The sequence below is a fragment of the Mytilus edulis genome, chromosome 1 (genome assembly GCF_963676685.1).
Source record: "Mytilus edulis chromosome 1, xbMytEdul2.2, whole genome shotgun sequence".
Classification (NCBI taxonomy): domain Eukaryota; kingdom Metazoa; phylum Mollusca; class Bivalvia; order Mytilida; family Mytilidae; genus Mytilus; species Mytilus edulis.
This window is the reverse complement of record NC_092344.1, coordinates 35,569,238-35,587,152: the sequence shown is the minus strand read 5'-3', so window position 1 is coordinate 35,587,152 and position 17,915 is coordinate 35,569,238. Positions and strand designations below refer to the sequence as shown.

Here is a 17,915-nt window from a genome sequence, read left to right as displayed (position 1 = left end):
ACAAAAAAACCCGCTGTAAATAAAAATAACACAGCAATGATTTAGTTCTTAGTCTTATTGTCACCTATGCTGCGTCGCATGCAAGTGAGCAATAGATCATATTGCAAATACTATATGATTTTTTTTATATATGATATTTTTTTTAGAGGGAAGATGGAGAGTAAATGTTATAACAAACAAGAATCGACATGCTGGTACACAAGCTCAAGTAACTCTTACTGTTTATGGTCATAAAGGAAATTCTGGACCAATATCACTTGGTACTGGTGATGGAGAAAATTTTCAGAGTGGTACAGTTGATGAATTTGATGTAAGATTAACTTTCAGATCTAACTTTTTATTATTGTTCATGGTTCTAACAGAGAAGAGCTTGATTATGGAACACTTTGTGCTGGTTATTTTTAATGTAGTGACAGGTTATTGAAACTCCAAAGACTCTTAATAATTAAGGATATACAATTTCATTCATCATGCATGGAACAAGAAGCAAAAAGTACACAATGTACATTTTGGTGCGCAATTACCCCAACTGTGCTTGCTTTAGTTAAAATTTCAAACGAGATATTTTGAAAACAAGATTTACATTTATTGCATTGTGAAAAATCCAGATTCTAAGCTTCACATTAATATTGTATGTAATTGATGAAACTTAATTTTGCAGGTAAATGTAGGAAATGTTGGTGAAGTATACAAGATAAGGATTGGACATGATGACTCTGGTGATTCTCCTGGATGGTTATGTGATGAGGTAGGTGTTATAAATAGTTTTGTCTTTAAACTTAATGTTTGAGGTATGCTTTATAGCAAAACATTTGGTGCATTTTCAATGTTTTTAAAAAGATTGTTTTAAAAAGAGTTACCCATTTGAAATATATAAAATATCGTCATTGTATTGTTTAAGATTTGATTATCATAATGCTGACTATTTTGTAGGAGTATTGATTTTAAAGTAAAACCGCACTTCTTTGTAGTGATCCATTGGGTCTCTTTTTAATGGGTTCTTTTTTGTTACAGCGGTCAATCTTCCTGAAAAAGTACTACCAAAAATTCATTAACATTTTGGCACAAATGTTCAGACTAATTGAAAAATAAGCCCTGTTATTTCTGAGCTTTGCTTGAATCTTAACATCAGTTTGTATTTTACAGGTAAAAATGTTTGATATTGATACTAGTGAAGAGCTAACGTTTACCTGCCATAGGTGGATGGCACGAGACGAAGATGATGGAGAAATAACAAGAGAAATAGCAGCCATTAGAAAGGGAGAACCTATATTGCCAGGTTAGTATATACATGATGCCTTGTAAGTAACATGTTTAAAAATAGCTTCTATGCCTTGGAGTAGCATAGTTTGATGTTTGTTTCGTCTGTCTGTCCCTCTTCGGAATAAAGTTTTTGGTCAAGGTAGTTTTTGAAAAAGTTGAAGTCCAATCAACTTGAAACTTAGTACACATGTTCTCTTTGATATGATCTTTCTAATCTTCATGCCAAATTAGAGTTTTGACCCCAATTTCATGGTCCACTGAACATAGAAAGGATAGTGCGAGTGGGGCATCCATGTACTATGGACATAATAATATTCTTGTTAATGGGGTACATCTTGATATTTTAATTGATAAGTTTTATTTTACAGTCACATTTGCTATTATTTGTATTCAGTGATAAAGTGTCATATTGCCATTTATTCTACTTCACATCAAACTTTGTTTAATCTAAACTTTATTTTCAACCTAAATTTTAACTAAAGGTATACAATCTATACTGACCTGATTTGAAGTGTTGGTTTCTTTGGTGTTTTACAAAAAGAACCAAGTTATCATATGCGATATTTGATAATTGAGTGCTTGAATCTTCTTCTAATCTTCAACTAATCTCCAGTGATATGTTACATGTACATTAATAAAAAAAATCGGATTTTTCCATATTCTGCTTTTTGTCTTGTAATTCTCTTTTAAAATCAATAAAATAATTTAATAGGAAATATTTAAAATCATAATATTATGCTATTTTTATTTTAGCAATAAGATATGAAGTAACATGCGTGACAGGTGATTTATGGAATGCTGGCACAGATGCAAATGTTTACATTACCATATATGGTGATAGGGGAGACACTGGAGTCAGACAACTCTATTCCAAAGACAAAGTAGACTTATTTAAAAAAGGAAAGGTAAGTTAATCTTAAGAAAGGGTTATTTTTTGTTTGTCAAGAATATAGATGAGAGACAAAAGATATCAATAGAACATTCAAATTCATACTTAAAAAATAAACTGACAACGCAATGGCTAAAAAAAAGAAAAAAGACAAACAAACAAAAGAACTTAAAACACAACATGGAAAACCTAAAGTCTAATTATTAGATCAGATGCATCAGGGTTTTTTTTTCCTGTAAGATTTCAACAAACTTTGTGCAAAAGCAGATGTCTCTGTTTGATTTAAGATATATAATTCCCCCTCCCCCCCCTAAAAAAAAAAATTTAAAAAAAATGAACTGAAATAAAACCAATTTTTACATTGAATCTATATTAAGTATCTCTTACTGAACATTATTTATTTCATTTGGCATGTAACTTTGTAGCTTGTATTTATTTATTTTCAGACAAACAAGTTTACTGTGGAAGCTGTTTCTCTAGGACATCTGAAGAGGATCATTGTTGGTCACGATGGTACAGGCAATGGTAAGAAATATCATTAACTGTAAAATAATTTAATGTGCTTCCAACCAATAAATATGTCAGGGCTATTCCATTTCCAATCATACATGTGCAGAGTTCTACTATATACTTGCCATGTCGTAATCTCTTTTTACACATTTTACTTTCATGTCTCTGTATTTGTGGGAGAGTAGGAAGAAACGTTCAAAATATCACTACAACCAAGAACCTTCTTTTAGATAATTTTGTGTAATGGAGATAGATGCATGATGAAAAAAACACATGACCCACATTCCATAATTAAACTTCCCTTCCTACCCTCCAAAATACATTTTAGGTAATTATTATTGTTATTTTTTAGCAGAAATTCATGAAGAAATTATTTTTACATGATTTTTATACGACCGCAAAATTTGAAAAATTTTTCATCGTATATTGCTATCACGTTGGCGTCGTCGTCGGCGTCGTCCGAATACTTTTAGTTTTCGCACTCTAACTTTAGTAAAAGTGAATAGAAATCTATGAAATTTTAACACAAGGTTTATGACCACAGAAGGAAGGTTGGGATTGATTTTGGGAGTTTTGGTTCCAACAGTTTAGGAATTAGGGGCCAAAAAAGGGCCCAAATAAGCATTATTCTTGGTTTTCGCACAATAACTTCAGTTTAAGTAAATAGAAATCAATGAAATTTAAACACAATGTTTATGACCACGAAAGGAAGGTTGGTATTGATTTTGGGAGTTGAGGTCCCAACAGTTTAGGAATTAGGGGCCAAAAAGGGACCCAAATAAGCATTTTTTTGGTTTTCGCACCATAACTTTAGTATAAATAAATAGAAATCTATGAAATTTAAACACAAGGTTTATGACCATAAAAGGAAGGTTGGTATTGATTTTGGGAGTTTTGGTCCCAACAGTTGAGGAATAAAGGGCCCAAAGGGTCCAGATTTAAACTTTGTTTGATTTTATCAAAAATTGAATAATTGGGGTTCTTTGATATGCCGAATCTAACTGTGTATGTAGATTCTTAATTTTTGGTCCCGTTTTCAAATTGGTCTACATTAAGGTCCAAAGGGTCCAAAATTAAACTTAGTTTGATTTTAACAAAAATTGAATCCTTGGGGTTCTTTGATATGCTGAATCTAAAAATGTACTTAGATTTTTTATTATTGGCCCAGTTTTCAAGTTGGTCCAAATCGGGGTCCAAAATTAAACTTTGTTTGATTTCATCAAAAATTGAATAATTGGGGTTCTTTGATATGCCAAATCTAACTGTGTATGTAGATTCTTAATTTTTGGTCCCGTTTTAAAATTGGTTTACATTAACGTCCAAAGGGTCCAAAATTAAACTAAGTTTGATTTTAACAAAAATTGAATTATTGGGCCTCTGTGATATGCTGAATCTAAACATGTACTTAGATTTTTGATTATGGGCCCAGTTTTCAAGTTGGTCCGAATCAGGATCCAAAATTATTATATTAAGTATTGTGCAATAGCAAGAAATTTTCAATTGCACAGTATTCAGCAATAGCAAGAAATCTTCAATTGCACAGTATTGTGCAATAGCAAGAAATCTTCAATTGCACAGTATTGTGCAATAGCAAATATTTTCAATTGCACAGTATTCCACAATAGCAAGAAATATCTAATTGCACAATATTGTGCAATAGCAAGAAATTCCAATTGGATTTCAATTGGAGTTATCTTTCTTTGTCCAGAATAGTAGTTGAATCAACTTAAATCATTGTTTTATACAATATACAATGTATATTCACTTTTACTACCAACTGATAGATTAAAACAATCTTTACCATTCAGTGATAACAAGCACTTTTTTTACATTTTAATATTTTATGATGTATTTAAATGAGTAGTTATTGTTGCAAACTTCATTAGAAATTTGAATTGAGATCAGTTTTGAAATAAGGGAAAGGGGTATGTGAAAAAAAAATTGGAGGGTCAATTTTTTTCATTTCAGATTTCATAAATAAAAAGAAAATTTCTTCAAACATTTTTTTGAGAGGATTAATATTCAACAGCATAGTGAATTGCTCAAAGGCAAACATTTTTTTTTTAAGTTCATTAGACCACATTCATTCTGTGTCAGAAACCTATGCTGTGTCAACTATTTAATCACAATCCAAATTTAGAGCTGAATCCAGCTTGAATGTTGTGTCCATACTTGCCCCAACTGTTCAGGGTTCAACCTCTGCGGTCGTATAAAGCTGCGCCCTGCGGAGCATCTGGTTGGGTAATAATCTCAAAACTTTTAATGTTGTGTAGTTTAATACCGGCAGTATGTGAACATTCTCTCAAATACAATTATGGATGAAAAAATGATTATATTGATAAAGATATAATGTTTTATTTAGGTAATGGATGGTATTTAGAGAAAATATCAATCAAAGAATCAACAAGACAACATGAAGAAAACAATTTCTACTGTGGAAAGTAAGTAAAGTAACATTAGATAATTGTTAAATACTTTGATACAGCAGTAATATTAAGTTAGATTTTAATTAATTGATAACTAAATCAATATTTATAATGATGAAAACAGTATTCAAAGTTCTAATTACAATATTAACCTGGAAAAAGTTAATAACATTTTTAACTATTATGTCTGTTAGTTTTGTTCGCATATCGTTGTCAACATAACTAGCTAGCTATAAAACCAGGTTTAGTCTACCATTTTCTACATAAGAAAGTAAGGAATATGACATTTATTTTACATTTGTTTAATGTGTTTGAGTTTTTGATTTGCCATTTGATAAGAGACTTTTTGTTTTGAATTTTCCTCAGAGTAAGTTATTTTTGTTATTTTACTTTTTAAGATTTACCTGAAATATTGTACAGTTTCTTTTTTCATGTGTTACTTTATTTTTTTACTTTAAAACATATTGAGTTATAGACTATCAGTCGTTAGACATTTTCACATATTCACACATATATTTTGAAGTCATTTTAAATGTAAATTTTTATTACTGTAGATGGTTAGATGAAGGTGAAGATGATGGCAAGATTGTCAGGGAATTAAAGATACAAGAAGAATACATGGATGACATTCTAGAAAAGAGAAATGTAAGATTTAAGACTGTATAGCGGGATATTAGCATTTAAGGGCGGATCCAGCCATTTTAAGATGGAGGGGTGTTCACAACCCAGGATTAAGAGGGGGGTTCCTACTATATGTCCCCATTCAAATGCATTGATCGTCAAAAAAAGGGGGGGTTCCAACTCCGGATTTAGATCCCCTTGGAAGCGCTACTGAATAAATTTGAAGAAATATATACATTTTTGGATAGAAAAGACAATGAAAAATTTCAATTGATTGCATTCTCTAAGCTGTTGATATTTTTCAAAAATTGAGAAAGTAGTTATTGGGGGTAGTTCTTTGATAAAGAGAAATATAATTATCAGAAAATTTTTAGAAATGAAAATTGAAATTTGTAAGGTTAGTCAATTTAGGAAGAAGTCTTAATAAGGGAATATATGGAAGATTTGCAAATATTAAATGTTATAATATGTAAATAAAACTATGTTTTAGAATTGAATGTTCTATTTCAGTGGGAACAAGAAAGATGGAAGTTTGAGAAAGACTGTCGGGTGAAGTTTTATTCTCTTGCTTCTGGTAAAGCATTAAGAGCTAAAAAGGACATGAGTGTTGATGGACTTGGTATTCAGATGGACCCTGAAAGTACGTTATTTTTCTTTTTATGTTTTGAATATAAGTTTATGTAGTAAGATAGATATAGTTAATTTTCTGTCAGATAAAATTAAAATGTGCAGCTGTAAATGTGATATGATTAATTTAAAGTTAGGTGATGCAATTTTTGTAAACAGTAAATCCATATCAATTTTCAGTTAAATTTAGTACGGTAAAAAGTTAGTAAATTTAGTATTTCTGTGTTGTTATTTTTTTTTAACAAATTTATACTTTAGAACAAAGAACATATGTTAATTGATTATTACAAATGATTTACATTGAAATACATGCTTCTTTCTCCTTTAATTTCAGGTATATTTAATGTTTCGCTAAAGAAGGCAATGATCAGGATGTTTAACAGCGTTCGTAATCCAAATCATTATCTTGCCATTGATAATGGGAAAATTACAATGCTGGTAAGTTTTTATAGATTATTGTAGTTCATCTCAACCAGGTTGATTGTTTTGTTTTGCTTGAGCTGGTACGGCGAAAGTGAGAAAAGCAATTGAGTTGAGATGACTAGTGATAATCATTAGTCATAGCAGCTAAGCAAAGGGTCCATGACACATTTACAGAAAAAAAACAATAAAACTTTTTCAATACCTCATAACAAATAGATTTTATCATCTGTAAACCATAAATTTTGCCAATTGAAGACAGTAAAGGAAGTATAAAGAGAGTTGAACTCACAAAGCATTTTATAGTAGATACAATAAATTGCCATGTTTAAATCATTTATGCAAACAATGGAGCATTTTCATTTTTGCATTAAAAAAAACCATCACATTTATGATTTCAGTAGTGATTCTACTTTAAAAAATTGTTGCAATGTCATGTATGATTTGATCTTACATTTCTCTGTAATGGGCGAATCACAAAAATAAATGCAAATGTTAATTTCTGAATTTACAGTAATAATATTACAAAATTAAATACTATTAACAATTTTGACTCGTTTTAAAGAGGTTAAGTCTTAACAGATAATTGTATCAACAATGATTTTCAAAATTGAGCAGCATACTTGTAGTAATAATTTAATTTCTGTACTATTTACAGGGTAAAGGAGGTCCATTTTGTGAATTTAGAATACGTGTTCAGGGTGACGGGTCTGTGATTCTGGAGTCTGTTAAGAATCCATTACAGTTTGTTACGGTAGGAGAGGATGGACATCCACAGGATGTGAGAGCTATTCTAGATAAAGAGCCATCAAGAAGGTTCTTTGTTTACTGTAAGGTACGTACATTTTAAAAAGTACACACAAATTTTTTAAACAAGCAACTTATCTTCATCAACTGAGAAGGACATTGAATATTTACCATCAACAGAATCAACCATTAACCTTTTTTTTCAACAAAAAAAAAGATTGAAAATATTGTTATTTAAAAATAAACATCATTTATACTGTTGATTCATTTTGATTGGTGGGATTTGAAATTTTTGTGAGTTTTGTGGGTATATAAGAACCATGAATTTAAATATTCATTGAAGAGCCAAACTTCTATAGGGTGTTATGCAGATTTTGGTAAAACCTTGAATTCGTAAATGTCCTCAAAAATATTTGTTTTCTCAATCCATCAAAGTTGGTACCAACGAAAATAAAATGAATGAACAGTATGTGTTAAAGTTAAAAATTCAATCTTTAAATTTTTAATGATACAAATGCCTTATTCTGACATCCTCAAATGAATTTATGTTCACTGAGTATATTTACTATTTACAGGGTATATTTAGACATAGGGGTACTGTCTTACTGAATACATCATCTTCTCAATGTATTAACATCAACTCAGACTTCACAATGACCGGAACAGGAAAGAAAAGTAAAGGTGCTCATTTCATGGTACACAAGGTTGATACTGGTGGCGTTAGGATGTTTGAAAGTATAGCTCATCCTGGCAAATATATCAGATTGAAAGATGGAAAGATTGATTGCTTGGTACGATAGAAATTTTTATCTTATAATATTCATACAGATCTCATTTTAGAATAATAGGAGAGTTTAACTGTCAGGCCATTGGTGTATTATATTTTAATTGTTTGGTAGCTGTTTTACACACACTGTCGGTACGGAACATTGATACCATGCTTATTTTGTGTGTGTGATGTCAAAGGATTAATCCAGGACAAACTAAAAAATTAAAATTGCTGTTATAATAAATTGTTGTTTTTTCCACTTTGTCATGTTGAAAACTCACATTAAGTTCATTTTTTTGTCAAGTTAAAAAAAGATAGATATTGAAACCCAAAATGTCTTGAAATTTACTTGTTGTTCAAACTCATTTATAATAAATAGAGCTCAGTCTTTTTGATTGCTATAATAAAAATGTAGTTAATGCTGTATTCAACTGGCATATAAAACAGTTTACTATAGATGAATAAAAAGAGTAAATCAATCTGTTAATATTTAAAAATAACTTCATTAATCAATGTTTTTCTTTTTTAATAGGGTAGCAGAGATGAAGCTTCACATTTCATAGTAGAAAAACATCCAGAAGAAGGCAGCATCAGTTTACAATCTGCTTCACAGAGAGGCTTGTATCTAGGATTGAAGCCAGATGGTAGGGTGTGGCCTACAGTTGATACAGGAGTAAGAAATACCAGTTTGTTTCCTGAAGTCATTGAATGTAAGTTGACCTTAAAAACAGATTCCAGGAAAGCATATTGTTATGCTAATATTCTTTTAAAATGTATAAATTTATACCACATTGACATAAGAACCTGAAAAATTGAAAAAAAAGACATACACACAAACGAAGAGAAAGAAATATTCATCTTAGTCAATCTAGCATGGTGAATCATGACTTTATTTATTAGGTATTTTGACCATACAATCAATTTGGTCAAACAACATGCCTGTATATATCATTCAAACCCTAAACATGGCAGCTTCATAAAACAGTTGTCATGCCCTGATTGCTTTTAATCTGTACATCTGTCAGATTGTCCCATGAATATTTTTTTTGCATTTTCTCAGGAACTACAAATCAGAGATTCCTGAAATTGGTATCGAGCTTCATGTGTGCAACCTGTATAGTTTTATGTGGGTTCAGAATACTTACGTCAGGGATATTTATAGAGAGCAAAAGTTCACAATTCATCTTGTTTTAAAGCCAGTTATAAACACAACATACATTTTAGATAAGAATACAATTTTAATTTGTAAAACAGTGGTAAAAAGATATGAGTTTTGTCAGACATATTTTGACTGTTGGAATCAGTTTTATGTCTGACAAAGAAATTCAGACTGCTGATATCTGTTTTATGTTTGACTTATTCAGACTGCTAGAAGACAAGTTTTTGTTTTTTTAATTATTTTTGTCATTAGCTTGCTGTCTCATTGACTCATCTCCTTTTGTTCATATGAATGCTGACTTCAGTAAGATTCATTTACTTTCAGTTGGTGTCCCTAAGAGTAAGAGCACAGAGCTTATAGAAGAAGAAGAAATGGGAAGAGAAGAAACACCAGTCAAACCTAAACCAGAACCAATCAAGAAAGATTTTGCAGGTTTGTATATATTATTGTGATGTTAGGGATATAACATGTATGATTGGAAATGGTTCTGTAATGTTTATTTGTATATATTATTGTGATGTTTGGGATATTTGGGATATAACTTTGCACATGTATGATTGGAAATGGTTCTGTAATGTTTATTTGTATATGTTATTGTGATGTTTGGGATATTTGGGATATAACTTTTCACATGTATGATTGGAAATGGTTCTGTAATGTTTATTTGTATTGACCGTTAAGCACTGATAAGTGGGAAGTAAGATTTAGAGTCTCACTTTTTGTTAGGTGTTTGTTTATATTGTGTTTGTAAACCTTTTATTGAAGTGAGCTTTTTTAACACTAGGGGCAAATGGTGCATAGTTATACATGAATAGACTAGTTGTTTGGAGTACAAGTTTTTGAGTACCCAATTTTTTTTTTTATAAATCTTGATATGAAATTTTAAAAAGGAAACCAGCATACACCATTGGTCCACAAATAGTGAAATGTTATTTATTCATTTTAATATGAAATATGGATATATTATTTTTGGGTACTCATGATTGTATTAACATTTGATGGTTTTATATATAGTATATGTGACTGATGATATGGACACATCATTGTTTGGAGGTGAGTTTAGGATTGTTGTTGTTTTATTTCTAATCTAATTCATACTATACCTAACTCAAGTGAATAGCTTGTTGCAGCTAATATCCAAATTTCTTGAACGTGTGTTAGTGCTAGAAATTCACAAGAGAGAAAATCTGTAACAAGGAACAGAAAAGATCAACATTAAGTTGTTTCCTAACAGAACTTACTTACAGTTATATTGCTGAAACTTGAGTTATGTAATAATTGTTGTACCTCCATAAATAGTTTTTCTGATTCAAAAATAACTATTGAATTTAAAATCTGCAAAACATGACCCTTTCTCGAGATTCCAGGATGGCTGAAACATTAGGGAATAAATGACAACAGTTTCTTCAAGAATTAAAAAAAAATTAAGATTGTATATCAGCAAAAAAAACCCACTTTTTATGTCAGCACAAAGATAGAATTAAGTATCAGTAACAAATTAAATGGCATATTGAGCCAGGTTAGTAGCATAGATAATTTCAATTTGACTGATCAGACAATGAAAATGATTAGAAAGTTAGTAGACTATTTCTGGATGTGCAATATATTATGTGTTTCAATTTTGTATAAAATAAGCTTTGTTTTGCTAATTTTGTAGTGACTTGGAGTGCCATAATTGATAATAACATTATAACTTTTTGTTTTCAGTAATCAGGGTATACAATTTACACTTTCCCCCTGTTTGAACCTCTCAGCATGTTTGTACATACGACCTTGTTACTAAGTCCTGTCTCACAAATTATTCACATTTGTGTGGTTATCATGCTTGCTCTTATAAAATCTCCTCATTGCTTACTGAAAAACTGATTGTATATTGGCTGTTAAAGGAATTAGGATTTTAGGCTCATGAACTAAATTTCTGGCATGTTCTCTTTCTCTTTCTGCATGCTAAGAAAATGCTCAATTTATTTGGAACTTTTGTTTTTTTGGAATTATGGTGTTAATGAAATCTGAATTTTGATAATTTGTGCATTGTATGCTTTCGTTCTGACAGATTTTTATGCTACTACCATGAATTAAAATATGGAAATCAATGATTATTCCTCATTTTAACATAATTTTAAATCCAAATTACACAAGTTTTCTAAAGCATCACATCACTCACATGCATAAACTGGAATATGTAAGAAAAAAAAAAAAAAAAAACACCAAGAAATTAACATGTGGTAAGGTATCTAATTCTTGAAGAATGATAATGAGATATAGCTAGATAGCAGAATGAGACATCTATCCACAAAGACCAAAAGGACAAATCTAATTAAACAAGTACTGGTCACTGTATGGCATTCAACATAATTATGCCATGAAGAAATCAATATATGTTCTGGTATGCTTTAAACAGTGTTGTGGAAATTCTAATGGTCATTCAAAACCAATTATGCCCTAAGCCAAAAATAGTCAAAGATCTGAACATAGTTTTATGAAGTAACTGCTTTTTATTGAGACTATTTCTGTGAGACATTAAAGAGACATTTAAAGAAAGTTTTTTTGTTTCCTTAAAATTGTTGCAAAAGGTTGCTATTTTAAAATTGTATACCAGTTTTGACAAAGATCATTTTCTGTTATAGAAAATCAACTGAAACTTATTCTTCTGTTGTATGTGTTGCTTAGATGTTAACATCAAGATCCTAACACATAATCATGCATATGCTTTTGTTTGTGAAATATACATATGTTAATCTTATTCATTGTTTTGCATGCTGACTGGAATGCATGCATGTTTGGATTGCATGTATAACTTGAAAAACACACACATTTTTGTATCTTATGAATAGTTTTTATCACTTAATAACATCTATGATTTAGATAAAATATTTATTATTTTCTTTTTGATTTTCACTTCAGACTGTTTTGAAGGTAGATTTATTTTGATAATAATGAATGTCTTAGAACTAATTACTTTATTAATTTTTAGGATAACTTTTTTTTGAGTTATTTTCTGTTGTCTCACTTGTAATGAAAAGCACGGAGGCTAGACTTAAGTGTCCTGATTCTCTTTATTATCAGTGGCATCACCAATTATTATTTCATAAGGTCACACATTCAATATATATGATATATGTCTAATATGTATTTTTGTTAATATTTAAGTAATAGACCTAGACATTGTAATACAAACCTACTTAACTGGTACCCACTATTCCTCTATATGATATTTAGGTATCCAAGATTTCCAGTCCTGAGGATATTGAGCATTATTTCATTCATTGTTTGTTGTCATTATGGCTTGATTGTTAGAAGGGAAAACAATTGCAGATTTTGATATGTGTTTAATTCATGAGATTTTTTGATGATGGTCTCTTATTCAGTTTAACTTTTGTTAAAAGGAAAATTTAAAAATGATCAATTAGATTTGTCTAATTACCGAGGACCATTATTTTACCCAACAAACTAAGCAGAACATATTTTCAACTATTTCAGATCTATTAATTTTGGTAAACTGAAATGTTATACAATGTAATATTGTGGATTCAATTATTTTTGTAGGTACCAATTTTGTGGATTAAGGAAACCTTACATCTTTTCGTGGATATTTAATTTCATGGTTTTTGCCAAAATCTTTATACAAGCCTATATAAAATAAGGTATTCTTTGAACATTTAATTTTGTGGTTCACCTGTACCCACGAAATCCATGAAAATATTTGTATCCAACTAATAATAATGAATCCACAGTATATGATTCCCTATGTTACAAATTTTGATTACAGAAATTTGAGTATACAAATGAAATGTAAAAGTATATGTAATGATAAGTAACAACTTATGATTTCAGATGGTGATTGGAGTATACAAGTGTCAACATTGGAATCTCTGGATGAGAATGCTGATGTTGCCTTGGTAGTTTATGGAGATTTAGGTCAATCAGGATCCATATTATTAGGAGCACCACCAGGCAAGAAAATATTTACAGCAGGGAATAATGACGAGTTTAGGGTAAGTCATTCTGGAGGTTTGAAATTTGATAAATTAAGGTTCAACTATTATTTGGGTTAAATTAGCCCTAAAATCAAATATTTTTCAAATTATCTATGACTTTTATTGTGTTTCATTTTCAGGAAACTTTTTTTGATTGTATATTGTATTTTATTATTACTTTATACAGACAAGTCACAAGTTCATTAGAACTTTCATTCATAAAACATTGAAATTTGAGTATACCCTTCAAATTATGTTCTGTACCCTTATTAATTACAATTGTCTATACTTATGGCAGTGTTACTCTTAAAATCAAGGTTGTATTAGCATAAAATCTTTGAAAATGTGTTAAATTCATGAAACTGTTAGAGAAGGTCATCAATATAGTTTTACTAGCCAAATGCAAAAGTTATTTTCTTTCATAATTTGCTAAATATTTTTCTCTCAAGTTTGACATTCCAAAGTTAACTGAAAATAAGTGATACATTTTATTTTAATATCTCATGTTTTTAAGCCTTCACATGGTCAATACTGTATCCCATCTTTTTAAGCCTTCACATGATCAATACTGTATCCCATCTTTTTAAGCCTTCACATGATCAATACTGTATCCCATCTTTTTAAGCCTTCACATGATCAATACTGTATCCCATCTTTTTAAGCCTTCACATGATCAATACTGTATCCCATCTTTTTAAGCCTTCACATGATCAATACTGTATCCCATCTTTTTAAGCCTTCACATGATCAATACTGTATCCCATCTTTTTAAGCCTTCACATGATCAATACTGTATCCCATCTTTTTAAGCCTTCACATGATCAATACTGTATCCCATCTTTTTAAGCCTTCACATGATCAATACTGTATCCCATCTTTTTAAGCCTTCACATGATCAATACTGTATCCCATCTTTTTAAGCCTTCACATGATCAATACTGTATCCCATCTTTTTAAGCCTTCACATGATCAATACTGTATCCCATCTTTTTAAGCCTTCACATGATCAATACTGTATCCCATCTTTTTAAGCCTTCACATGATCAATACTGTATTCCATCTTTTTAAGCCTTCACATGATCAATACTGTATCCCATCTTTTTAAGCCTTCACATGGTCAATACTGTATCCCATCTTTTTAAGCCTTCACATGATCAATACTGTATCCCATCTTTTTAAGCCTTCACATGATCAATACTGTATCCCATCTTTTTAAGCCTTCACATGATCAATACTGTATCCCATCTTTTTAAGCCTTTACATGATCAATACTGTATCCCATCTTTTTAAGCCTTCACATGATCAATACTGTATCCCATCTTTTTAAGCCTTCACATGATCAATACTGTATCCCATCTTTTTAAGCCTTCACATGATCAATACTGTATCCCATCTTTTTAAGCCTTCACATGATCAATACTGTATCCCATCTTTTTAAGCCTTCACATGATCAATACTGTATCCCATCTTTTTAAGCCTTTACATGGTCAATACTGTGGAGATTTGTATTCAACTGATCAGTTTTGTAATTATCTGTCTTTTAGGCAAACTTATCAAAAGTTGGAAATATTTACAAGATAAGACTTGAACTAATACCAAGAAGTACAGCTGATCCGTCATGGAAAGTCAAAGATGTCAAAATGATAGATCTCAACACCAATGAAACACTTGTGTTCCCATTCAGTAAATGGTTGTCTAAAGTACAGGAAGACAGGGAAACCATGAGAGAACAACCAGTCAGGAAAAATGGGGAACCAGTTTTGCCATGTAAGATCCATTATCAAATAAAACATAGTTATTTGAAACTAGTTTTCAAATCTTTTAAGAAAGTGTTGTGAAATTTTTATTTTTAATCAGATATTCTCATGTGAATATTCATGAATAGTTGTCAAGACTTTTTATTTTCCATTTGATTAAGTTGTATGTTAGTGTTAGTTATGTATATTTTTGGTATCGTGACCAAGTTTTCTCAATTCTCTTTTCTACAGTACATCATCTCTGTCTTTCAGACCTATCAATCAGTTTAAGTATGTTTCATATACTGTAATGAATAAAATGAACATTTTGTTTACATTGGTTATAATATTTCAGTGGTGAGATACCATGTGATATTAACAACAGGAAAAGAACCTGGATCAGAAACTGATTCCAATGTATATATCAACATCGCTGGTGAGAAAGGAGATACAGGAAGACGTATGCTCTTACAGTCCAATAATGTGTCAAAGTTCAAGGTCGGACAGGTAAGTTACATTTATATATTTCTTGATTTTTTGTTTTTACAATGTAAACTTTGAATATAAAGAGATGAAGATATTAAATTAATCTTAAAGATAACTTCATTGGTGACTACAAGATCAAAAATGAAAATTCATAGTGTATTTTGAGTATTTAAAAGTGTTGTAAGATATGATAGTAAAATGTTGATGAGTTGAATGCCTGCAGTACTATGGACCAACTTATTGAAAAATAGTATTGACATGGAAATTTGATTTATTGTTCTTTCCAAAGTCTACATACCTGTCTATAGAAAATGTGTACTTCTTTGATCATTCAGATTCCTGGTTAACCAATGCCGGTGAAATCCGTGAAAGTTAGATTCCACAAATAATGAAAAATCCACAGTAATGCCAAATATCTTTTAAGTTTCTTTAAAGTCTTGCCTTAGTCAGTGTAATGATATCTCATTCAACAATTATGTATTTATTTTTAGACTGACATATTCCATGTTGAGGCAGTATCACTAGGTGTACTACAGAAACTGACCATTGGTCATGATGGAACAATGGCAGGACAGGGCTGGTATTTAGACGAGGTTGTTATCAGGGAATTTGAAGATGCCAAAGAAGAGTATATCTTCCCATGTGAAAAGTAAGTAATTATACCCCCGCTTTGAGAAAAAGGGGGTATACTATTTTACCTCTGTCTGTCCTTCCGTCAGTCCATCAGTCCATCAGTCTGTCAGTCAGTCCGTCCGTCCCATGAATATTTTTCGTCACATTTTTCTCAGGAACTAAACTACCAGGATTTCTGAAATTTAGTTTCAGGCTTGATATAAGTCAGCTATACCGTGTGATGCATTTTCAGATTCATCACTCAACAACTTTACAGCATAAAAAGATTAGGTACCGGTAATATAAGTAAGGGGAATTAATAGGTTTATGGGTTCCTCATAGAAAATGTTCATACTAACTCCCATGATAATAAACAGTTATTTTAAGAATGTCCTTTTAATGTTGGAGTATTTTAAAAAGAATTAATAGTTTTGTATGTGCATATTTCATCTCCTTCAGTTTAAATCTTTCCTTAATCTTCTAATTTTATTTTCCAGGTGGTTAGATACAGGAGAAGAAGACAGAAAAATAGAAAGAGTGCTTTATGTGAAGGGTAGGTGATGAGAGTTATTCCCCTTGACTTGTCTTCCTGAGATTGTGCTCATGTTACTCCATGTTGCTTTGTTTTGTGTTTCACTAAATGCATGTGTTATGTTACAATGATATTTGTATGTGTGTTTGATTTATTTTATACTGAGATCATTTAGACTTGTCACATTCAACAATAAACAGAGGTGTTCAGAAAGATGAGTTGGTCATTTCAATTTCATTTCATTGTTTTTATGTGTGCTCATGTTAAAAAGAATCTAATGCTTCCAGCAGTTTGTGCAATGTTGTCAAAAAATGTGATACAAATTTATTCAGCTTAAAAAATATGATGTTGGTGGAATTGTACATGGGTAGCTGTGAATTTCAGAAATATAACATTTGGAGTAGGTAAAATGTAATCATTAGGCAAATTATAGTTGAAATTTAGGTTAAAATAGAAAAACTAAATATGTTTTAATTTGATACTAATCTACACTGTCATTTAGTTTTGAATCACATGTGTTCGTTGTCACAAGTAGTTTTGGAGTATTCTGCCATTTTGGATTGCAAATGAACATTATACATTTTTACTTACTTTAGCAAACTTTGAAAATGCCGTTGAATTTAGAAATTGTTTGTTAAATTATCAACTTTCATATGGATTACAGAATTGCATATTTTTTGGATGAATAAAACAATGTAAAGATAGATTTCATTTGGGGATAAATTATTATTAATATATGCAAAGTTATATTGTTTAATAAGTTTTGCATTCTGTCTTGCCATTGTTTGTTTGTTGTGTGTGAATTTTGGGTTAAGTATTGATTTAGTATAACGGGTAAATTTTGAAATGTGTTAAAAATATGACCACAATTAACATTTATATTCTTGGTAATGATTGAACATTTTGAAATTAAATAAAAAAACAAATGCATGAGAAACTTTTTTAATATCCTGTTAAGACCCAGTTGACACAGAACTTATATTGGTGATGAGTAGGCTTTTTGAGGTTGAACATTGTCCATAGCAACCAGGGGAGTTGAACAGGCTTTTCAGACTCTTAATTTTTATTTTATAATTTAAAGAACTCATGCCTTTTGAATGAAAAAAAATCCATAAAATGGAACAGTATTGGCTTTTAATAT

At 30.5% G+C, this 17,915-nt stretch overlaps 1 protein-coding gene across 6 annotated transcripts in view; it reads left to right on the top strand.

Moving 5' to 3' along the window:
* The window catches only part of LOC139511794 (lipoxygenase homology domain-containing protein 1-like), a 74,016-nt gene that overhangs the window by 4,133 nt on the left and 51,968 nt on the right, over positions 1-17,915 (top strand). For all 6 annotated transcript variants that reach the window (XM_071298922.1, XM_071298914.1, XM_071298905.1 and 3 more), the window contains exons 4-22: positions 147-310; positions 662-748; positions 1,147-1,279; positions 2,017-2,168; positions 2,599-2,677; positions 5,025-5,103; positions 5,643-5,733; positions 6,220-6,349; positions 6,671-6,774; positions 7,415-7,591; positions 8,079-8,294; positions 8,805-8,982; positions 9,756-9,863; positions 10,446-10,484; positions 13,266-13,426; positions 14,953-15,175; positions 15,500-15,651; positions 16,122-16,279; positions 16,740-16,795. In XM_071298922.1, the coding sequence (XP_071155023.1) occupies positions 147-310; positions 662-748; positions 1,147-1,279; positions 2,017-2,168; positions 2,599-2,677; positions 5,025-5,103; positions 5,643-5,733; positions 6,220-6,349; positions 6,671-6,774; positions 7,415-7,591; positions 8,079-8,294; positions 8,805-8,982; positions 9,756-9,863; positions 10,446-10,484; positions 13,266-13,426; positions 14,953-15,175; positions 15,500-15,651; positions 16,122-16,279; positions 16,740-16,795 (2,487 nt within the window). The remainder of the gene's footprint in view (positions 1-146; positions 311-661; positions 749-1,146; positions 1,280-2,016; positions 2,169-2,598; positions 2,678-5,024; positions 5,104-5,642; positions 5,734-6,219; positions 6,350-6,670; positions 6,775-7,414; positions 7,592-8,078; positions 8,295-8,804; positions 8,983-9,755; positions 9,864-10,445; positions 10,485-13,265; positions 13,427-14,952; positions 15,176-15,499; positions 15,652-16,121; positions 16,280-16,739; positions 16,796-17,915) is intronic.